General features: G+C 42.5%; 3 protein-coding genes across 6 annotated transcripts; 1 reads left to right on the top strand and 2 right to left on the bottom strand.

Annotated features, from left to right (window-relative positions):
- Positions 1 to 1,034: 1,034 nt before the first annotated feature.
- Positions 1,035 to 3,893, bottom strand: plekhj1 (pleckstrin homology domain containing, family J member 1). Its single transcript, XM_029643232.2, has 6 exons — positions 3,425 to 3,893; positions 3,169 to 3,236; positions 3,006 to 3,072; positions 2,699 to 2,789; positions 2,499 to 2,562; positions 1,035 to 2,398 (listed from the first exon to the last, which is right to left on the bottom strand). The coding sequence occupies exons 1-6, from the start codon at positions 3,516 to 3,518 to the stop codon at positions 2,315 to 2,317; spliced, it is 468 nt and encodes a 155-aa protein (XP_029499092.1). The 5' UTR covers positions 3,519 to 3,893; the 3' UTR covers positions 1,035 to 2,314.
- On the top strand, positions 3,554 to 14,658 carry sf3a2 (splicing factor 3a, subunit 2). 2 transcript variants are annotated; one of them, XM_029643221.1, is made up of 8 exons: positions 3,554 to 3,574; positions 4,853 to 5,136; positions 11,146 to 11,192; positions 11,288 to 11,397; positions 11,718 to 11,767; positions 13,465 to 13,605; positions 13,710 to 13,778; positions 13,897 to 14,658. In XM_029643221.1, exons 2-8 carry the CDS (start codon positions 4,939 to 4,941, stop codon positions 14,206 to 14,208), a joined length of 927 nt encoding a protein of 308 aa, XP_029499081.1. In that variant the 5' UTR covers positions 3,554 to 3,574; positions 4,853 to 4,938; the 3' UTR covers positions 14,209 to 14,658. The 2 variants fall into 2 exon arrangements, with proteins under 2 accessions (XP_029499081.1, XP_029499080.1); XM_029643220.2 differs by lacking the exon at positions 3,554 to 3,574 and adding an exon at positions 3,964 to 4,231.
- An 85-nt stretch (positions 14,659 to 14,743) lies between these two features.
- Positions 14,744 to 21,043, bottom strand: LOC115114742 (uncharacterized). Of its 3 annotated transcripts, XM_029643223.2 has the most exons (7): positions 19,790 to 21,043; positions 19,280 to 19,403; positions 17,754 to 17,832; positions 16,754 to 16,879; positions 16,489 to 16,623; positions 16,113 to 16,276; positions 14,744 to 15,572 (listed from the first exon to the last, which is right to left on the bottom strand). In XM_029643223.2, exons 2-7 carry the CDS (start codon positions 19,310 to 19,312, stop codon positions 15,207 to 15,209), a joined length of 903 nt encoding a protein of 300 aa, XP_029499083.1. In that variant the 5' UTR covers positions 19,313 to 19,403; positions 19,790 to 21,043; the 3' UTR covers positions 14,744 to 15,206. The 3 variants fall into 3 exon arrangements, with proteins under 3 accessions (XP_029499083.1, XP_029499084.1, XP_029499085.1); XM_029643224.2 differs by having other exon boundaries at positions 17,760 to 17,832; positions 19,280 to 21,043; XM_029643225.2 differs by having other exon boundaries at positions 16,179 to 16,276; positions 19,280 to 20,734.
- Positions 21,044 to 22,529: the final 1,486 nt, after the last annotated feature.

Below are 22,529 nucleotides of genomic sequence, written 5' to 3'. Positions count from 1 at the left end.
TGTAGAAATGTTTGCAAATGTATTAAAACAAATACCCCTAAGGATCACATTTAGAAAAGTGTTCAGACACTTCACTCAATATTTTGTTGAAGCACCTCTGGCAGCATTTACAGCCTGGAATCTTCTTGGGTGATGCTACAAGATTGACACACCTGTATTTGCCGAGTTTCTCCCATTCCTCTATGCAGATCCTCTCAAGCTCTGTCAGGTTGGATGGGGAGCATCGCTGCACAGCTATTTTCAGGTCTCTCCAGACATGTTCAATCTGTTCAAGTCCGGGCTCTGGATGGGAACCTCAAGGACGTTCAGAGACTTGTCCTGAAGCCACTCCTGTGTTGACTTGGCTTTGTGCGGTTGTCCTGTTGGAAGGTGAACCTCTGCCCCAGTCTGAGGTCCTGAACAGGTTTTCATCAAGGATCTCTGTACTTTGTACATCTTTCCCTCAATCCTGACTAGTCTCCCAGTCACTGCCACTGGAAAACATCCCTACAGCATGCTTCACCAGCGGGATGGTGCCAGGTTTCCTCCAGACATGACACTTGGCATTCAGGCCAAAGAGTTCAATCTTGGTTTCAGCAGACCAGAGAATCTTGTTTCTCATGGTCAGAGTCCTTTAGCAATCTCCAAGCGGGCCATCAGTCGCCTTTTACTGAGGAGTGGCTTCCTTCTGGCCACTCTACCATAATGGCCTGAATGGTGGAGTGCTGCATTCCATTTATCCCTTTCCAGCCAGTCCTCCCCAATTAAGGTGTCACCAGCAATATAGCATTTGATTGAAATATCAGCCTAAATCTTTGCTTTTTTATTTGAAGAATAAATCAGGAACATTTGAGACAGCTCTAGTCAGGGACAGGCCACCAGACTCCGGGACTGTCGTTGGAAATCAGGGGCATCCGGTCTCTATGGACTAGACAGAAGTTGTTTGACACAGCGTGAGCAATAGAGCAACTGGTGACAGGGAGACCATTTTTACACTACATTTTGACTTATACATTGATTAAGCTTGGAATAAAACAAGTTCACTCACAAAAAGGTGAGGTCTTTAAAAGCCGACTTTATTTTTTTAAAAAGTATAGAACTCATACTTGGTGGTATTGAAGTATGACAGTGAAATTTAAATTGGATTACTTGAAGTAAATGCATAAACAGGCTTTAGGTTTAACCACACGGCACACACTCAACGTGCCAAAGTAACGCAACAGAAACATTCAACATACATCAAAGCATTGTCATTATTGGAAGGACATTCTGCAAATCCATTGATAGTGTCCCAGAACAGTGCTGCAGTGTTGAGGAAATTGTAGTCTGGAGAAAAGTAACATGCATTGTTACCATTGTAGGATCACTGCTGCTCTATTCCAAGTCAGACTTTGATTGTGGATAAAAGAGTTTTAGAGGACGACATTGTCAGTTTCACATTTAAATAACAGTAGTCCTCAATTTGAATTAAAGTGTTAGACAAACAGATTAACTGATGTAAAATAGCTTTAAAAGTAGGCAGGTAAGAAGGTAGATGAGTGCAATTCTTAAACTAGTCATGACAAGTATTTGTTACAGAGAGAGACTGTACACAAGTCAAATCCATTCTCTAGACAAACATGTGCAAAAGTATCATGAAAACTAAAAACATTGGTCTAAAGTACAAATAAGATTAGTAATCATAACGAACACCAATAAGATCAACTGTCGTGGAATATTGGTCAAGCTCAAAAGGTATTGCCAATCTGGCTAAACACATGACAGACAAGAACATGAAGTGAACAAGTAAGTGGGTTGGATAAAAGTGCAGCCTGTACATCATTTCAGTCTCATTCACTGGGGGGGTTCAAGAAGTCAAAAACCTCTGCACATTCAATGGCTGACAGCTTTACAGTCATCACATTGTACTAAGAAAACAACTTCTTACACTAGAAAACCATAGTAAAAAAACATATTTACACATATAGGAAATGAGAATCACACAGCCAGCCAACTCAATGAGTGAAATGACTAAATGTACAGCAGGTGACAGAAGGGTTAAAGTTAATTTTGTAGAATATATATATATTTTTAAATCCCCAGAAATTCTGCCGGGAATAAAATTGAGTAAAAACTTTGAATATCACTGCAGTAGCCCGTGAAACAGTTGTACAGTACGTGGATATAGGAGGCCATATCATTACAACCAACAATTAATCTAAAATATAAGAGGCTTTCCCCATTTACCTAGGTTGGACTCTTGAGCAAGAAAATACCACTATAATATTGAGATGCTAAGGGATGTGGTTGGTGTGATGAGAAGTCCATCATAGGTAGGCGGGGGCTACAGTACATCTTAAATGTCTTTAGGCATGAGCTGTAGGCCACTAGTGACCTGGAAGCGCGTCTCATCTTCAATACCATACTGCTCCAGAGGGTCCTAGGAGAAGGTAATCAGTGTGTATTCAGGTTGTGTAGAGTTACTTTGTTAAGTCTATAATTAGAAGAGACCATCCAGATAACAGGTCCGTCTGTCTTACCTTGCCGGTCAGCCGGTGGATCTCTGTGCGATAGAAGATCAAGTTCTTCCTCATGAACTCATAACTGTAGGACAGATGAGGAACAGAGTGGCAACTAGGATGACTCATGCAAAAATAGTCACCCACCCTGGTCTTGAAGAGCTTCTGTAGCTGTACCCTCTACACTAATAGACAAGTGAAATGGGGCAGTCCTATATTACCTGGCCTTGATGATGGAGTCAATCCACTCCTGACACTGCTCCTGGGAGTCACACTCAAACAGGTACTTCCTCTCTGCCTCATCTAGGAAAGCTGAGAGAAGATTGGTTCCTTAGGACAGCAGTTCCCAATGTTTTTGTACAGTGACTAAAGCTTAAAAATGACTTTGTTTTTCCTTTTCTTGTTGGGCACTCTAGCAATGTTTATTCTGGATAAGAGCATCTGCTAAATTACAAAAAAAGTTAAACAAAAGTGGGTCACAGCCAACCAAACAACAATGAATGCAGAGGAGATCAGTTTTGGACTCACTGATAGAGAAGGCAAGGCTGTCCTCTCTTTCTACCCGACACTGCTCTAGCAACAAGGCACCCTGAGGCTGTCAAGGAGAGAGAGAAAAACACACCCACTGTCACTTGCCCAGTCCCCATACAGTCAGAGACAGACATAAGATGGTGGTGGTGACTCTTCCTACCTCCTCCTCATCAGTTCGGAAGTAGAACAGGAAATTAACCACCAGCTTCACCAACCTCCTCTTCACAACTGGCATAACAGATGAGAACAAATGAATGAGCAAACGTCTTCCTGATCATGCCATCAATTTGACATTACAGTAGCCTTCCAATGAATGAGTAACAATTGCTAACCGGCAAGTTAGAGTAGCTAAGATCTAGACTAAGGTTAGGTCTTATGGACATCAGTGATAATGATCCCACTCGGATTAGTCATACCATCTCCTTTCTTCGGTCCTCGCATGCCAAGTTCCGCCGCCCGCTCAGATGGTTGGCGACTCAACGAAATGAGTTCCTTCTCATTGAAACGCATCCTGAGGCGGTTCACAAATGCAGCACAGGGTTGACCGTTAATTATACAAATCTTTGGTAAGCAACACTCTCAGCTAAAAAGAGCCATGTCCTTATGGCTGAGGGCAACCTAGCTTAGCTTGCTATTCTGTCAAAATGTCAGTGTTGGTAATATACATCGTTACACGCCTCACTGCGGTAGTTTCATGCGGGTAAACTCGTTTCAGCTAGTTCCTCAAGCCGCCTCCTGCTGCTGCTGTCAGAAGAAGTGCACTTACTTTCAACTACTCGCTGCCTAACTAACAAAGCGTCATGAAATGTGTTGATTTGTGGTTGGTTAAACACACTGCGGTCGAAGTGTCCGATACTAGCCTAGCTACGTCCCTAGAAAAAAAAAAAAAACTTGGACACTCCTTTATATGTGACACTTGCTTTCGTGATATGGTGACCGTGTGAGGACATTTTGTGGTTGGACTGATACGCATTTGAACATTATAGGCTATAAATTATGGCCAAAGGGATGTCTCAAATTTTAGGGAGGGAAGTAATTAAGATATTGATGTTTTTGTTAATCTAGTTCGTACAGTAACGCTAAAGAAAGACCGCATTTGACATCGTCAAATTGTGTTTTCTGTATGTTTGTCAATAAAGATATACAAACGTACAAAACTGATGTTCACGCGTGCGCATGAATGTTTAACTTGTGAACAGCGTGATCGAAACGTAAATTAATTGGTGAGTTTTAAAACTAGTAATTATCTGGTAAATGTGGTATTAGCTAGGGTATTGTATTTATTTTACGGAATATACGGCAACCAGATATGAAAAGGTGCCCCGTTTTGTTCGTTTAAAGTTAAAATCGTCATTATGTTGAGCTACCTTGCCGGTTAGCTCAACAAAGCTACTTTAGCTAACATGCGCACCAAAACCCAGTAACGTAGATTAGATGTAACTAATTTGATTTAGTTAATACATGCAGTACTTTTGATGTAGTAACGTTAAGTTAGCCAGTGATGTAGTTATGTTTGCAAATGGATAATGTAACTAGTTAGTATTGGATAAATAGCTAGCTAGTTAATTAGTCGCACGCTAATCTATTGGCTAGGTAACGTTACGTTGTTTCAGTTGTTCTGCAAATGCATCATATGAATAGATTTTACGTGTTCTCCGATGTTGGAGGTTAGATTGGCAATTGCCAATCACAGCCACAGAGATGGCTAGCTAGTTAAGTAGTTTCCACCTTCTATGCCACAGTGCAGATTAGTTGTTGAATTGATCAAATCAATCTTATTTATTTTGCTAGTGTTTGTTACAAACATAACATTGACAATATTCTTCCTGTATGTTTCTCCACAGTCTGAAGACATATTTTCAGAGTATTTGACCAGCTGCCTAGCAGCAGGAGGAGGTTTGAAGGTGAGTGAATCCATCGCCCCGCAAAGATGGATTTCCAACACAGAGCTGGGGGCAAGACGGGGAGCGGTGGCGTGGCGTCCTCCTCGGAGAGCAACCGGGATAGGCGAGAGCGGCTCCGCCAGCTGGCCCTGGAGACCATCGACATCAACAAGGACCCCTATTTCATGAAGAACCATCTGGGCTCTTATGAGTGTAAGCTGTGTCTGACACTACACAATAATGAGGTAAGAAAGTGCTAATTTTAACACACCATAACTCCTCTTTATATGATGATACATTTAGGGCGCCCCCCCCCCCAAAAAAAAAATCCTTGGTTAACCTAGAGTCGTCTGTTCAATCGATTGCTCAACATTAAAACATGTATTTTTTTCCTACACCCTACAGTGAGGGAAAAATGTATTTGATCCCCTGCTGATTTTGTACGTTTGCCCACTGACAAAATGATCAGTCCATCATTTTAATGGTAGGTTTATTTGAACAGTGAGACAGAATAACAACAAAACAATCCAGATAAATGCATGTCAAAAATGTTATGAATTGATTAGCATTTTAATGAGGGAAATAAGTATGACCCCTCTGCAAAACATGACTTAGTACTTGGTGGCAAAACCCTTGTTGGCAATCAGAGGTCAGATGTTTCTTGTAGTTGGCCACCAGGTTTGCACACATCTCAGGAGGGATTTTGTCCCACTCCTCTTTGCAGATCTTCTCCAAGTCATTAAGGTTTCGAGGCTGACGTTTGTTAACTCAAACCTTCAGCTCCCTCCACAGATTTTCTATGGGATTAAGGTCTGGAGACTTGCTAGGCCACTCCAGGACCTTAATGTGCTTCTTCTTGAGCCACTCCTTTGTTGCCTTGGACGTGTGTTTTGGGTCATTGTCATGCTGGAATATCCATCCACGACCCATTTTCAATGCCCTGGCTGAGGGAAGGAGCTTCTCACCCAAGATTTGACGGTACAGGCCCCATCCATCGTCCCTTTGATGGGGAGAAGTTGTCCTGTCCCCTTAGCAGAAAAACACCCCCAAAGCATAATGTTTCCACCTCCATGTTTGACGGTGGGGATGGTATTCTTGGGGTCATAGGTAGCATTCCTCCGAACATCGCGAGTTGAGTTGATGCCAAAGAGCTCCATTTTGGTCTCATCTGACCACAACACTTTCACCCAGTTGTCCTCTGAATCATTCAGATGTTCATTGGCAAACTTCAGACAGGCATGTATATGTGCTTTCTTGAGCAGGGGGACCTTGCGGGCACTGCAGGATTTCAGTCCTTCACGGCGCAGTGTGTTGCCAACTGTTTTCTTGGTGACTATGGTCCCAGCTGCCTTGAGATCATTGACAATATCCTCCCGTGTAGTTCTGGGCTGATTCCTCACCGTTCTCATGATCATTGCAACCACGAGGTGAGATCTTGCATGGAGCCCCAGGCCGAGGGAGATTGTTTGGAATCTTGATTGATTGCTTATGTGGACAGGTGTCTTTTATACAGGTAACAAGCTGAGATTAGGAGCACTCCCTTTAAGAGTGTGCTCCTAATCTCAGCTCGTTACCTGTATAAAAGACACCTGGGAGCCAGAAATCTTTCTGATTGAGAGGGGGTCATATACTTATTTCCCTCATTAAAATCCAAATCAATTTCTAACATTTTTGACATGTGTTTTTCTGGATTTTGTTGTTGTTATTCTGTCTCTCACTGTTCAAATAAACCCACCATTAAAATTATAGACGGATTATTTCTTTGTCAGTGGGCAAATGTACAAAATCAGCAGGGGATCAAATACTTTTTTCCCTCACTGTATGTGTTTTAATAAAATCAACTATATGTAGGCTACTGAGCTTGTCTGATGCTTTTAGCACACTGTGATTTAAATGATTAAGACACAAATGATTTGAGGGAGCCAGAGATCAAGATAAACTGTTCCCGACCCTCTTCCTCTGCTGCTGCTGGCCTTCGCAGATTCTGCTGTTATGCTCCTAAGAGGTTACACCAGGAGGTGGCAACCATTTCCATTTGGAGTGCCAATATATCTTACCATTTCTACCGATCCACGTGCCAGTTATGATTTTCGTGGAAAAGTTTAATTTAATTTATAAGTCTTCGTATTGCAAAATGATTGTGGTTAATCAAAATTCTAAAAGTAAGTTCTATTGCCGTTGCCAACTATGTAAAAGAAAAATGGCCTACAAATAAAAACATTGCAGCCTGCAGGTAGAAAATATCCTTATAAATATCCTATAAATCGCATTGGCTATGCATGGCCTGTCTGCAAGGAACTTGAAACATTGTGTCAACTATTAACTTGGGTCTGGCCTGAAGCTCACTCTAGCAAACTTGCAACATTGTCTCAAATATTCTGGGCCTTCAGAGTTTCCAGCTCCAGTAAGTTTCGGACAGACATAGCTGTAGGCTATTTGCGCAAGGGATAAGAAGTAATCAGGTAGGCCAATTTTATGATGTTTCCACCGGATAAAAGCATGACATTTTTTCCCTCTCTTTCAAGCTGAGTGGTTATTGAAAGAAAGCAGGAAAGATTTTTTTAAATAGGCTACTTTGAGGAACTAAACTCAGCAAAAAAATAAACGTCCCGTTTTCAGGACCCGGTCTTTCAAAGATAATTTGTAAAAATCCAAATAACATCACACATCTTCATTGTAAAGGGTTTACACACTGGTTCCCTTGTTTGTTCAATGAGCCATAAACAATTAATGAAGATGCACCTGTGGAATTGTCGTTAAGACACTAACAGCTTACAGATGGTAGGCAATTAAGGTCACAGTTATGAAAACGTAGGACACTATAAAGAGGCCTTTCTCCTGACTCTGATCTGAAAAACACCAATAGAAAGGGCTAGGGCAATAAATGGCATTGTCCTTACTGTGAGACGCCTAAGACAGCGCTACAGGACGGACAGCTGACCGTCCTCGCAGTGGCAGACCACGTGTAACACCTGCACAGGATCGGTACATCCGAACATCACACCTGTGGGACAGGTACAGGATGGCAACAACAACTGCCCGAGTTACAACAGGAACGCACAATCCCTCCATCAGTGCTGAGAGAGGCTGGACTGAGGGCTTGTAGGCCTGTTGTAAGTCAGATCCTCACCAGGCATCACCGGCAACAACGCCGCCTATGGGCACAAACCCACCGTCGCTGGATCAGACAGGACTGGCAAAAAGTGCTCTTCACTGACAAGTCGTGGTTTTGTCTCACCAGGGATGATGGTTGGATTCCCGTTTATCGTCGAAGGAATGAGCGTTACACTGAGGCCTGTACTCTGGAGCAGGATCGATTTTTAAGGTGGAGAGTCCGTCATGGTCTGGGGCGATGTGTCACAGCATCATCGGACTGAGCTTGTTGTCATTGCAGGCAATCTCAACGCTGTGAGTTACAGGGAAGACATCCTCCTCCCTCATGTAGTACATTTCCTGCAGGCTCCTCCTGACATGACCCTCCAGAATGACAATGCCACCAGCCATACTGCTCGTTCTGTGCGTGATTTCCTGCAAGACAGGAATGTCAATGTTTTGCCATGGCCAGCGAAGATCCCAGATCTCAATCCTATTGAGCACGTCACGTTGAGGGACATATTATTCCATTTCTGTTAGTCACATGTCTGTGGAACTTGTTCAGTTTGTCTCAGTTGTTGAATCTTATGTTCTAACAATATTTACACATGTTAAGTTTGCCGAAAATAAACGCAGTTGACAGCGAGAGGACGTTTTGTTGTTGTTGCTGAGTTAAATGTAAAAACAGACTTTGTTTACCTTGCTGTTTGAGGTGAAGAAAAAATGACTTTGAGAAGTTTCAGTGGTGGTGAGTTAAGAATATCAGAAATACTGTCAGATCCCCAAATGGGCACATTTATAGGCCTACATTTGCATGCAGGCCAGGTAGCCTGCATGCTAATTCTTTGCATAATCAGATTTGTGTCCTTACTCAACATTGACAGGAGCCAAAACTTGTTTCAGACAAGTGTAGCCTAGGTTGTGCAGTCTACAAACAATGTGTCCACTCCGACCATGAGAACGCTAAAAGACTAATAATATATTGAGTGCATTAACATAAATGAACTTATCCAAACAAACATTGTGGACTAGAAATGATGGTAATTACCGATACATTTACTACTGGCAATACTGTTGTGCCATCCCCGTGTCTTCCGCAATGGATTAGTCCACCGAGACAGTCATGGATGACAGGTCAAAAGTTTGGACACATCTACTCATTCAAGGGTGTTTCTTTATTTTTACTATTTTCTACATTGTAGAATAACAGTGAAGACATCAAAACGATGAAATAACACATGTAATCATATAGTAACCCAAAAGTGTTAAACAAATCAAAATATATTTTAGATTCATCAATGTAGCTACTCTTTGCATTGAGGACAGCTTTACACACTCTTGGCATTCTCTCAACCAGCTTTACCTGGAATGCTTTTACAATAGTCTTGAAGGAAATGATACATATGCTGAGCACTTGATGGCTTATTTTCCTTCACTCTGCGGTCCAACTCATCCCAAACCATCTCAATTGGGTTGAGGTCGGGTGAGGCCAGGTCATCTGATGCAGCACTCCATCACTCTCCTTCCTGGTTAAATATACCTTACACAGCCTGGAGGTGTGTTGGGTCATTGTCCTGTTGAAAAACAAATGATAGTCCCACTAAGCGCAAACCAGATGTGATGGCGTATCACTACAGAATGCTGTGGTAGCCATGCTGGTTAAATGAGCCTTGAATTCTAAATAAATCACAGACAGTGTCACCAGCAAAGCAGCCCCACACCATCACACCACCTCCTCTATGCTTCACGGTGGGAACCACACGTGGAGATAATCCGTTCACCTACTGTTACGTACGCCTCTGGGAGGAGGGAACGCAACACCCTGCTACATCTCAACTCCCCGTGGAGTGAACAAGTATGTGATTGTTGGTGCGGGGAAGGACAGAGGCAGGGAGAAATACAGTTTACAGGTAATTCATTATTCCTAAACACGGTAAGGTGGGGAAAAGGGGCTGGACGGAACCAAAGAAAGTCCCCTTTCCTACCTTACCTGCCTTCCCACAGCTTACCTAAGCTTTAGCACCAACTGGCGCGCTAACCAAAATACAGGTGGTGGTCCGGCCAGGTCTTACCTAGTGCATAGACAGCGTAAATCGTACAGGTTATGTATGCCCACAGGTCTCTTGCCTAAATACTGCGTCTCACAAAGACTGCGGTTGGAACCAAAATCTCAAGTTTGGACTCATCAGACCAAAGGACAGATATCCACCGGTCTAATGTCCATTGCCCGTGTTTCTTGGCCCAAGCAAGTCTCCTCCTTATTGGTGTTCTTTAGTAGTGTTTTCTATGTAGCAATTCAACGGTGAAGGCCTGATTGATGCAGTCTCCTCTGAAAAGTTGAGTTTGAGATTTGTCTGGTACTTGTACTCTGTGAAGCATTTATTTGGCCTGCAATTTCTGAGGCTGGTAACTAATGAACTTATCCTCTGCAGCAGAGGTAACTATGGGTCTTCCTTTCCTGTGGCAGGCTTCATGAGAGCCAGTTTCATCATAGCGCTTGATAGTTTTTGCGAATCCACTTGAAGAAACTTTCAAAGTTCTTAATTTTCCTAAATGTCTTAAAGTAATGGTGGACTGTCGTTTCTCTTTGCTTATTTGAGCTGTTCTTGCCATAATATGGACTTGGTCTATCTTCTGTATACCACGCCTACCTTGTCACAACACAACTGATTGGCTCAAATGCATTAAGAAGGAAAGAAATTCCACAAATTAACTTTTAACAAGGCAACCCTGTTAGTTGAAATGCATTCCAGGTGACTACCTCAAGAAGCTTGTTGAGAGAATGCCAAGAGTGAGCAAAGCTGTCATCAAGGCAAAGGAGGTGGCTACTTTGAAGAATCTCAAATATAAGATATATTGAGATTTGTTTAACACTTTTTTTTGGTCACTACATGATTCCGTATGTGTTTTCATAGTTGTGATGTCTTTACTATTATTTTACAATGTAGAAAATAGTACAAATAAAGAAAAACCCTTAAATAAATAGGTGTGTTCAAACTTTTGACTGGTACTGCATATATATATTTGCAACTGCTCGACTATAAAAATCTTGGTCGACCTACAGACTTTCGACCAAACAACTGACCAGTCGACAAAATGTGGTCAGCCCTAGTTCAAAAGGTTCATTTGAATTCATGATCTTAACCGTTTTCTCATTACAGGGCAGCTATCTGGCCCATACACAGGGAAAGAAGCATCAGACCAATTTGTAAGTACATATCGATTACCACTTAAAAAATGTTTCTATAATTGAAGAACTTTGTATATTTGGTGTTGCTCACTTCCCTGTTTTGTTGAATGCAGAGCGAGAAGAGCAGCCAAAGAAGCAAAAGAAGCCCCTGCCCAGCCAGCCCCCGAAAAGGTGAAGGTCGAGGTCAAGAAATTTGTGAAGATTGGTCGACCAGGGTACAAAGGCAGGTTATGTGTTTTGATGTTAGTAAGTCATCAACGATTCAATGACTCCAGAACAATCTGTTATGTACTGTCAGGGTTCTCCCCAGGATTTTCTAACAAGGTGGTGCTGCTCAGTGTGGGTGGGTGTGCAGTGGCCCCAATTTTTGCATTTTTGAATAGCTATAAATGCCATTTTCTGCAAATTTAGAGCAAAAATAGTCCTTAAATGATAAAGTAAAAAAAAAAAGAGTTGGGCAGTCCACAAGGTGGCGCAGTGTCCCTCTTACATTCTTTGGGGAGAATTGTGGAACTGAACTGATATTATTTCCCTTGTCAACAGTAACCAAGCAGAGAGATCCAGAGAGTGGGCAACAGTCTTTACTTTTCCAGGTGAGTTTGAATGAGACATGGACATAATTAACATGGGTCAAATGTTATTGGTCACATACACGTGTTTAGCAGATGTTATTGGTCACATACACGTGTTTAGCAGATGTTATTGGTCACATATACGTGTTTAGCAGATGTTATTGGTCACATATACGTGTTTAGCAGATGTTATTGGTCACATACGTGTTTAGCAGATGTTATTGGTCACATACACGTGTTTAGCAGATGTTATTGGTCACATACACGTGTTTAGCAGATGTTATTGGACACATACACGTGTTTAGCAGATGTTATTGGTCACATAGACGTGTTTAACAGATGTTATTGGTCACATACGTGTTTAGCAGATGTTATTGGACACATACACGTGTTTAGCAGATGTTATTGGACACATACACGTGTTTAGCAGATGTTATTGGTCACATACGTGTTTAGCAGATGTTATTGGTCACATACGTGTTTAGCAGATGTTATTGGTCACATACACGTGTTTAGCAGATGTTATTGGACACATACACGTGTTTAGCAGATGTTATTGGTCACATAGACGTGTTTAGCAGATGTTATTGGTCACATAGACGTGTTTAGCAGATGTTATTGGTCACATAGACGTGTTTAGCAGATGTTATTGGTCACATACACGTGTTTAGCAGATGTTATTGGCCACATAGACGTGTTTAGCAGATGTTATTGGTCACATAGACGTGTTTAGCAGATGTTATTGGTCACATAGACGTGTTTAGCAGATGTTATTGGTCACATAGACGTGTTTAGCAGATGTTATTGGTCACATACACGTGTTTAGCAGATGTTATTGGACACATAGACGTGTTTAGCAGATGTTATTGGTCACATACACGTGTTTAGCAGATGTTATTGGCCACATACACGTGTTTAACAGATGTTATTGGTCACATACACGTGTTTAGCAGATGTTATTGGCCACATACACGTGTTTAACAGATGTTATTGGTCACATACACGTGTTTAGCAGATGTTATTGGTCACATACACGTGTTTAGCAGATGTTATTGGTCACGTGTTTAGCAGATGTTATTGGTCACATACACGTGTTTAACAGATGTTATTGGTCACATACACGTGTTTAGCAGATGTTATTGGTCACGTGTTTAGCAGATGTTATTGGTCACATACACGTGTTTAACAGATGTTATTGGTCACATACACGTGTTTAGCAGATGTTATTGGTCACATACACGTGTTTAGCAGATGTTATTGGTCACATACACGTGTTTAACAGATGTTATTGGTCACATACACGTGTTTAACAGATGTTATTGGTCACATACACGTGTTTAACAGATGTTATTGGTCACATACACGTGTTTAGCAGATGTTATTGGTCACATACACGTGTTTAACAGATGTTATTGGTCACGTGTTTAGCAGATGTTATTGGTCACATACACGTGTTTAACAGATGTTATTGGTCACATACACGTGTTTAACAGATGTTATTGGTCACATACACGTGTTTAACAGATGTTATTGGTCACATACACGTGTTTAACAGATGTTATTGGTCACGTGTTTAGCAGATGTTATTGTGGGTGTAGCGAAATACTTGTAGCGAGATAAGACAAGGTCCGATCAATGGAGGGAAAGCAATTTCTACTGTTCTGAGTCTTGGGACACACTGGTTACCTTGAGTAACTGTCCTTCTCCTCCCTTATCAGATTGATTACCCAGAGATAGCGGAGGGCATAGGGCCCAGGCATCGCTTCATGTCTGCATACGAGCAGCGCATTGAGCCCCCAGACCGTCGTTGGCAGTACCTTCTACTGGCTGCAGAACCATATGAGACCATCGCCTTCAAGGTGTGTGTCTTCATTTGGACCTAAGGGAACCCCCAATCACTCCAATTTGTCTTTGCCTCGTACTGACAAATCATACCTGTTTTGTATGTTCTGTATTTCTGCAGGTGCCAAGCAGAGAGATTGATAAAGCTGAGAGTCGGTTCTGGACCCACTGGAACAAAGATACAAAGCAGGTTTGGTACTGGTGCTGACAGTCCCATAGATGGTTGTATCTTTCGAAGGATATTTGAGTATTAATAGAATCCTGAACTGAATGTACACGTCATTTAATCCCCCCCAATATCTTTCCAGTTTTTCCTCCAATTCCACTTCAAGATGGAGAAATCTCTCGCTCCACCCAGCGGACCCGTACCCCCGATGGGTGTAAAGCGCCCCCCTCCGCTGATGAGTGGGATAGGTCCTCGGCCCCCCAATGAGGCCATGCCCCCTCCACCCCCAGGGGGGATGCATATGCCACCCTTGCCCCCTGGTGCCCCTGGCCCTCCTCAGATGCACCACCATCATCAGATGCAACACGGTGGCCCCGGGATGGGCATGCCACCCCTGATGAGACCCCCGCTCCCTTCTGACAGTCATGGAGGAATGCCCCATCAAAACAACTGATTGTGTTTACCTATCGTTTGGTTGCTATTACACTACAGTGCCCCTTCGTTGGACTGTGTCAAGTGTCCTGTTTCAATGTACACTTTCTAAACTGGATGACACGTTGTTAATCCACATGCCTTTTTACCGACGGACCATATTCATTAGGTTTTGTACACAGTCGCCAAGGGAATTTTGTCATACTGAAATATTGTCTCTGGCAGCATCTACACTCCGGGTACTACTCCGAGTTAAGCAGTGTACATGTCATGGTCATGCATTCTAAGTATTCTGCTAGTGTGGATATTGTAAGGTGGTCATTGTTTTGTGAGCTCTGTAATAGCACCAGTATGAATAGATTCCTCTGTATTGTAGATGTTGAGCCCTCTGAATTAAACAACATCTTTGACAATCCACAATTCATCTTTTAAATATACTTTTTTTTTTATAATAAAGAATGTGGAAAAGTGAGTTGTGTCTTATGATATTACTCTTTGCTTGGCTGGAAAGAATGTGTTTAGCAATATATGCTTGTGGAATAATACAATACTTATTTGTTTCTCAGAGTACACAGGGAAAGCTTTATTGATGTGTCCAATGCTTTGTGATGGAGTTAAGGTAGCAGAAATTAGTTGTTAATTTTACAAAAGTTTAATTTTTAAGTACAGTATTTACAGTGTTATCAAAAAAATTACATCAATTGCCCAGGTTGTCTGAAACATCCAGCATTGCTATAGAGGCCCCAGTTGAGCATTTATTTTACAATAGCACCCTTACAATTCATCAATTAAGTCCCATCTTTACAATCCAAACCACAAATCATTCAATATTTTAAGCAAGAAGTACATGGCAGACTAAGAACTGGTTTGCTCTTCTGACTGGCACTTGTAATGGCTGCCAATGAGCCAACAGCATGTATTAGTTGTAAGTGATGTGGCCTCATTATACAATTACAAATGGAGAACTAGATCTATCATACTATTTTACTAAATGTTTAATCAGACAGCGTGGTGTTTGCCTTAAGATTTGCTGGCTTTTGATTTCATAACCTTTTGTAGCTTCTTGGGTTTTACCTCATCTTCCCCTTCATTTATTTCCTCATCCATTTTTTCCACATCTCCCAGCTTGGCCTGTTTTCCCTTTTTCTTTCCCATAGTTTCTTCATCCCTCTCTCTCTTGGCCCTCTTATCTTTTGTCTTCCCCTCTCTGCCTTTTACAAGTTTTCTCTCTGGTGTTCCATTGCCTCTCAGGCCCTTCAGCGACCTCTCTCGAACCCTTTTCTTCACTCGACCTTGTTTGGTTTCCCCTTCATCAGCTTCTTCTTCATTATCGTCATCAATGTCAGGTAACCACCAGAAGAGCACCTCATACAGAGACTTCTCAGGCTGCAGAAACAGGAAATGGTCATAAGCAAACACAGAAGTGCAGAACCTCTTTGGAAAAAGGTACTGCATGCTAACTTTAACAGTGCATGAGTATGTACTTTATACTCTTAAAACAACATACTATCTGAAAATGCTGTGGTGTTTGTTAATATCTCGCTAGTTATCAAACTTAAGAATCTGATTTGGGAAAATTGTCCAGGTAAAGCGGTCAATCAAATCAGAGACATGCGTAGGGCACTATCTGTCTGGTGTCCCTTTCTGCCAGCTATGCATTGAGGTAGAAATGGAGGGAATTGTTGTGGTCCCATACACATTTTCAGTGAATGTGTATTTCAAGCACAATTCAACTTAAGCCTGTTGTATGGAAGTGTGAGATTCCACACATGCAGCTAAAATCTATATACTTATCCATATTTGAATGGATTGTCCAGCTAACTGTCAGTGACGGTAGTAGCTGATCTGCAAAGTGCAGATGAAAACCAGCACACACTGCAGGCTTTTATGAGTGCTGCTTGGCATCAAATCTCCTGTCATCCATACCATGTCGGGAATGAAGTTTCTGAGCCCAGAGAGACGGGAGAGTATTTTGTATGTCTGTACCACTACCTCCTGTGGTTGGACTTTGTGTCTCAGCGCGGAGCGCCTCACAGTCAGTGCAATGTCATACTCCTCTTCCTCCACACCCCGTCCACCTTTTATGGTTTCTATAGGATGACAGGACAATCACATCCGTTATGGAAATCACTTTAATCATTAATGACAAAAGTACTTTTTTTTATTCCCAGCACCTCAGAGGTGTGCCAGTTCTCCTAAGGAAAAGAGATGATTTACTGTATACAGTATGTAGTGTATACAGTATGCAGTATTTACTGTAGTAATGTATGTAGTGGGGTGTGGGTTACACTTGTCTACTTGCCGTGTAGTTTCTGAAAGACAGTGCTGAACAGCAGGATGGTGATGGCTATGAACAGACAGCGGTTGAGGGTGACCCCTTCCCAGGGTGTCTCTATCTGGCTCAAGTTCTGGAGAGACATAGCTTTTCGCAGAGACACTGAGATACACAGAGAAGAAGAGAAACAAAGACAGGGGTTATAATAGCATAAATCAGGTGTCTTTGACTGACATGTTTTTGAGAGATTAAGAGAGAGAGTTTGGAGAGAGAGAAAGGGAGGTGGGCTCACTGCTTCTGGCAGGGAGACTGGGTTCTCTGGGCATCATCTTGGGGACTTGCTGCCTAACTGGAGGTTCCTGTTGAGAAGGCATTGTCCTCTCCTGGAGGGTCCGCCTTCTCTCCTGAGTGTACATTTCTGCAGAGAAACAGATCAGAGTTAGCCAGGGGGATACTCATTAGGTTGACCACCACCATAATATAGTACATCCATTGGGAGCAGGCAAGGACATGGTGTTGGTGGTGTATACTCTAACGGCTAGTGGTGCAGAACGGATGAGTAGAGTGTGAGAGAAATGAGATGGGGGAGAGAGAAAATATATACTCGGTTGTAACTAGAGGATAGGGGCTTTGCTAGTTAAAGCTCCCCAGTAAGGCTGTGTGAGGTGAATTCACGCCGTGGTGCTCTTAGGACCAGATATCATATTACAATGACGTGGTAACTATGTAGAGGAATGCTGCTACCACCAGCCTGCACCACTCACATGTTATTAGACCACAGTGTTCTGAAATAGGGACCCTAACGGTTTTAGTATACTTGGTGTAAAGACTTCTTGACCCCAACGATAACCTTAAAAGATAAGATAATGGTATATACACTCAGTTTATTGGATACACTCATTTAGAACCAGCATATTCTAACGTTCAATAGAACAGTAACTGAATGCCTTGATGCCCGTCTGCCTTCTTTATATAGCAAGCCACGTGACTCACTGTCTGTAGCACCGAACCATTTATGTGAATGGGGGGGGGTACCTAATAAACTGAGTTTAGGTCACACAGCTGGTAAAGGAGACAAGGATTGGTTGTGTTTCCTGGTCCAGTGGTACTTGGAATAAGGTCTATATTTACTTCAATCTGTGATTGATTGTCTGCCACAGAGACTGAAACAGTGTCTGACTCACGCTCTTTGTTGTGGTCAGTGAGCTTCAGTTGAGTCAGTGGTCACTGTGTGTGTGTGCGTGTGTGTGCGTGCACGTGCGTGCGTGCGTGTGTGTGTGTGTGTTCCGTACCTTTACCTGGTCTGTGGACAGGCTTCTGTGGTGGAGGTTCTGGTCTGGCTAACTCCTCAAACTCTTCTCCATCCCTGCCCTGAGAGAGAAAGAGGAAACAGAGGGGGAGAATTGAGGGAAAGGGTAAGAGGCGAGAAGAGATTTATAGGATTGTCACAGTTAATTATGTTACAATTATTTTTCCTGAGACACCTACAGTATATAGGGGGTAGAAACAAGACACAGACTTCATATTGTCAATGCATTTGGTCAGAGCATACCTATGGATTAGTTGCTATTTTTAGATGGGAGTTTTTTGCTTGCTGTCGATATAGACGTGTAAATGAAATGAATGATGACTGGATAATTATACATTGAGTATACCAAACATTAAGAACACCTTCCTAATATTGAGTTGCAAACCCCCCCCCCCCTTTTCCCCTCAGAACAGCTTAAATTCGTCAGGGCATGAACTCTACAAGGTGTCAAAAGCGTTCCACAGGGATGCTGACCCATGTTGATTCCAATGCTTCCCACAGTTGTGTCAAGTTGGCTCGATTTCCTTTGGGTGGTGGACCGTTCTTGATACACACAGGAAACTGTTGAGTGTGAAAAACCTTGCAGCGTTGCAGTTCTTGACACAAATCGGTGCACCTGGCACCTACTAGCATACCCTGTTCAAAGGCAGTTCAATCTTTTGTCTTGACCATTCACCCTTTGAATCCCACATATACACAATCCATGTCTCAATTGTTTCAAGGCTAAAAAATCCTTCTTTAACCTGTCTCCTCCCTTTCATCTACACTGATTGAAGTGGATTTAACAAGTGACATCACAAAGGGATCATAGCTTTCACCTGGATTCACCTGGTCAGTCTATGTCATGGAACTAACAGGTCTTAATGTTTTTTATAAACTGGGTGGTTCGAGCCCTGAATTGGCTGACAGCCGTGGTATATCAGACCGTATACCACGGGTATGACAAACATGTCTTTTTACTGCCCTAATTACATTGGTAACCAGTTTATAATAGTAATAAGGAACGGCTAAGGGCTGTGTCCAGACACTCCGCAACGCGTCGTGCCTAAGAACAGCCCTTAGCCGTGGTATGTTGGCCATATACCACACCCCCTCTTGCCTTATTGCTTAAGTATACTCAGTGTATAATCAGTCATTACAATAGAATATACTGTGTAATTATAACCAACACATATGTAACAGACCTTAGTAAAGCAACAACAAAGGCGTCAGGCGTCAAGGCAACCTCTCCAGCACTTGAGTAACTTCAGGCCCAGTCTACTAACCTAAATTATTACATTCTAATCCACTGATGCCATAGTTGAGGATATTACATTTCTGATTGAACCTTGAACTGGTCTTATAACAGTCCTAAAAATAGTGATGAGTCGACACTATAGAGAAACAGACACACAAACAGGCATGGATAGTTGCAGAGGATGCTATGATGTTCCAGCTGGGATAGCAGCTTGTCTCCCCAACCGTATGGCCTGACCCCTAACCCTTGACCTCAGACGGAGTGCGTCTTACCTGGTTCGACATGAGGGGTGCCTCAGAAAACATCAAGGACCTTTGTCAATGAGCAGTTGTCCTGGAGCGGGGCCGGGGTGGTGGCAGAGACACCCTCTGTGTGGAGGGTGACAGCCAAGCACAGCTGCAGCATTGAGAATGAAAAAACAAAAAGCATTGAGTGTCAGCCAGAGGGGTTGAACGATGCTGGGTGGACTACATGCCAGCTGCCAGATCCAGAGATAGAGGTATGGGGAGGGAGAATGAGGGATGGGGGGAGAGCAAGGGTTATGCTAAATCAGGAATGGCCACTTCTGATGCTGCAGGGCTGCTTTGTATACAGGCTTGTTCTAGACCAGCATGAACCCATGTTCAATTATTGTCAATTATTCAATTATTTGTCAATGAAATTACCCATATGGCTGCTTAGAATTTGACATTGATATTTTGGATCAATGTGAAACACAGACATGTATTGTTTTTTCCATTATGCTTTATGGGTGACAACTGTACTGTTCATTGTTTCTGTACCGTATGAGGATGTACTTGACAGAATTGACCACCAGGGTGCGGTACAAGGCAAGAGGTAGAGGCCAAACCAGGTCATGGCTGGGGCTGGGACATATGGTTGAAGTATTCTGTGTGTCTCATTAATCAGTGCTACCTAAGAGAGAGAATAGAGTCCTTTCAACAGACATTTCAATATGATTAGATATACTATTGTGTGTCCTTTGTGATAGCAGATAGTGTATTAACTCAAGAGAAATGGGAAAATGCAGAAGAATGGGTTAGGGTTGGAGACAGAGTGTTGGAGGGGCTGGGTGTGCAGGGAGCAAATAGCTGGGAAGCAGGATTAGCTGGTGGGGAGGAAAGATGAGTCATCATGTCATTGTTAGTGCCAGGGTTAGCCTTCCTGGTACTGCACGCGATCCGGACGGTGCCCGTCAGTGGTCACCCGCTATCGACCTCGCCCATGGGTACAGGATCTGTGGCACAAATGACACCATATTCCCCAGAAAGGGTACTACTTGTACATCGACCATTAAAATCCCATTCCTCATACAGTGCACTACTACTGTTGACTATTGATCAGAGTCTGCATAGTAGTGCAGTGCAATGGGAGTCACTGTCAGAGCTGGCTATTTGCCCCCTGGGAAGGACATTTTACAGTAAGACTGGTTAAATGACCCTGCGATTCTACACCAGGCGCTATCCGTATATGTATAGCATACATTACCTACCATATATGTATAATATACATTATCTACCACATACAGTTGAAGTCGGAAGTTTACATACACCAAATACATTTCAACTCAGTTTTTCACAATTCCTGACATTTAATCCAAGTAAAAATTCCCTGTCTTAGGTCAGTTAGGATCACCACTTTATTTTAAGAATGTGAAATGTCAGAATAATAGTAGAGACTGATTTATTTCAGTTTGTATTTCTTTCATCACATTCTCAGTGGGTCAGAAGTTTACATACACTCAATTAGTATTTGGTAGCATTGCCTTTAAATTGTTTAACTTGGGTCAAACGTTTCGGGTAGCCTTCCACAAGCTTCCCACAATAAGTTGGGTGAATTTTAGCCCATTCCTCCTGACAGAGCTGGTGTAACGGAGTCAGGTTTGTAGGCCTCATTGCTCGCACACACTTTTTCAGTTCTGCCCACAAATTTTAAATCGGATGCAGGTCAGGGCTTTGTGATGGATTTGTTGTCCTTAAGTTATTTTGCCACAACTTTGGAAGTATACTTGGGGTCATTGTCCATTTGGAAGACCCATTTGCGACCAAGCTTTAACTTCCTGACTGATGTCTTGAGATGTTGCTTCAATATATCCGCATAATTTTCCAGCCTCATGATGCCATCTATTTTGTGAAGTGCACCAGTCCCTCCTGCAGCAAAGCACTCCCACAACATGATGGTGCCACCTCAGTGCTTCATGGTTGGGATGGTGTTCTTTGGCTTGCAAGCCTCCCACATTCTCCTCCAAACATAACGATGGTCATTATGGTCAAACAGTTCTATTTTTGTTTCATCAGACCGGAGGACATTTCTCCAAAAAGTACGATCTGTGTCCCCATGTGCAGTTGCAAACCGTAGTCTGGCTTTTTTATGGCGGTTTTGGAGCAGTGGCTTCTTCTCTGCTGAGCTGCCTTTCAGGTTATGTCGATATAGGTCTCGTTTTACTGTAGATATAAATACTTTTATACCTGTTTCCTCCAGTATCTTCACAAGGTCCTTTGCTGTTGTTCTGGGATTTGCACTTTTCGCACCAAAGTACGTTCATCTCTTGGAGACAGAACGCGTCTCCTTCCTGAGCAGTATGATGGCTGTGTGGTCCCATGGTGTTTATACTTGCATACTTTTGTTTGTACAGATGAACGTGGTACTTTCATGCATTTGGAAATTGCTCACAATGACGAACCAGTCTTGTGGAGGTCTCCAATTTATATTCTGACGTCTTGGCTAATTTCTTTTGATTTCCCCATGATGTCAAGTCAAGCAAAGAGAGTCTGAGATTGGCCTTGAAAATACAGAAAAACTAAATAGAGAAAAGAGCTTTCAGAATACAGAAAAACCAGTTTTAATGACTCTAACCTAAGTGTATGTACACTTCCGACTTCAACTGTACATACAATTGTTGGAAAAGAGTTTTAATTAATGACTCCAACCTAAGTGTATGTAAACTTCCGAATTCAACTGTACATACAAAACTCGTTAAAAGTCGTTTTTCAACCACTCCACAGATTTCTTGTTAACAAACTATAGTTTTGGCAAGTCGGTTACATTGTGCATGACACAAATAATTTTTCCAACAGTTGTTTATAGATTATTTCACTTATAATTCATTGTATCACAATTCTAGGAAGGTTACATACACAGGGTGGCAGGGACTGGGAGACTAGTCAGGATCAAGGGAATGATGAACAGAGAAAGTACAGAGAGATCCTTGATGAAAACCTGCTCCAGAGCACTCAGGACCTCAGACTGGGGCGAAGGTTCACCTTCCAACAGGACAATGACCCTAAGCACACAGCCAATACAACACAGGAGTGACTTCAGGGCAACTCTCTGAATGTCCTTGAGTGGCCCAGCCAGAGCCTGGACTTGAACCCGATCTAACATCTCTGGAGAGACCTGAAAATAGCTGTGCAGCAACGCTCATCATCCAACCTGACAGAGCTTGAAATGATCCGCAGAAAAGAATGGGAGAAACTCCGCAAATACAGGTGTGCCAAGCTTGTAGGCTGTAATCGCTGCCAA

The sequence above is a fragment of the Oncorhynchus nerka genome, linkage group LG9b (assembly GCF_034236695.1).
Source record: "Oncorhynchus nerka isolate Pitt River linkage group LG9b, Oner_Uvic_2.0, whole genome shotgun sequence".
Lineage (NCBI taxonomy): Eukaryota > Metazoa > Chordata > Actinopteri > Salmoniformes > Salmonidae > Oncorhynchus > Oncorhynchus nerka.
This window is presented reverse-complemented; position numbering and strand designations above follow the sequence as displayed.

Excerpts from the sequence above, each read along its gene's own strand:
- plekhj1 (XM_029643232.2), bottom strand. The coding sequence starts at position 3,518 with ATGCGTTTCAATGAGAAGGAACTCATTTCGTTGAGTCGCCAACCATCT. Across the intron at positions 3,237-3,424 it reads AGGACCGAAGAAAGGAGATG|TTGTGAAGAGGAGGTTGGTG; the intron begins GTATGACTAATC and ends CTGTTATGCCAG. Across the intron at positions 2,790-3,005 it reads CAGCCTTGCCTTCTCTATCA|CTTTCCTAGATGAGGCAGAG; the intron begins GTGAGTCCAAAA and ends ATCTTCTCTCAG.
- sf3a2 (XM_029643221.1), top strand. The coding sequence starts at position 4,939 with ATGGATTTCCAACACAGAGCTGGGGGCAAGACGGGGAGCGGTGGCGTG. Across the intron at positions 11,768-13,464 it reads AACAGTCTTTACTTTTCCAG|ATTGATTACCCAGAGATAGC; the intron begins GTGAGTTTGAAT and ends CTCCCTTATCAG. Across the intron at positions 13,606-13,709 it reads ATGAGACCATCGCCTTCAAG|GTGCCAAGCAGAGAGATTGA; the intron begins GTGTGTGTCTTC and ends GTATTTCTGCAG.
- LOC115114742 (XM_029643223.2), bottom strand. The coding sequence starts at position 19,312 with ATGTTTTCTGAGGCACCCCTCATGTCGAACCAG. Across the intron at positions 17,833-19,279 it reads CACCCCTCATGTCGAACCAG|GGCAGGGATGGAGAAGAGTT; the intron begins GTAAGACGCACT and ends TTTCTCTCTCAG. Across the intron at positions 16,880-17,753 it reads TGTCCACAGACCAGGTAAAG|AAATGTACACTCAGGAGAGA; the intron begins GTACGGAACACA and ends GTTTCTCTGCAG.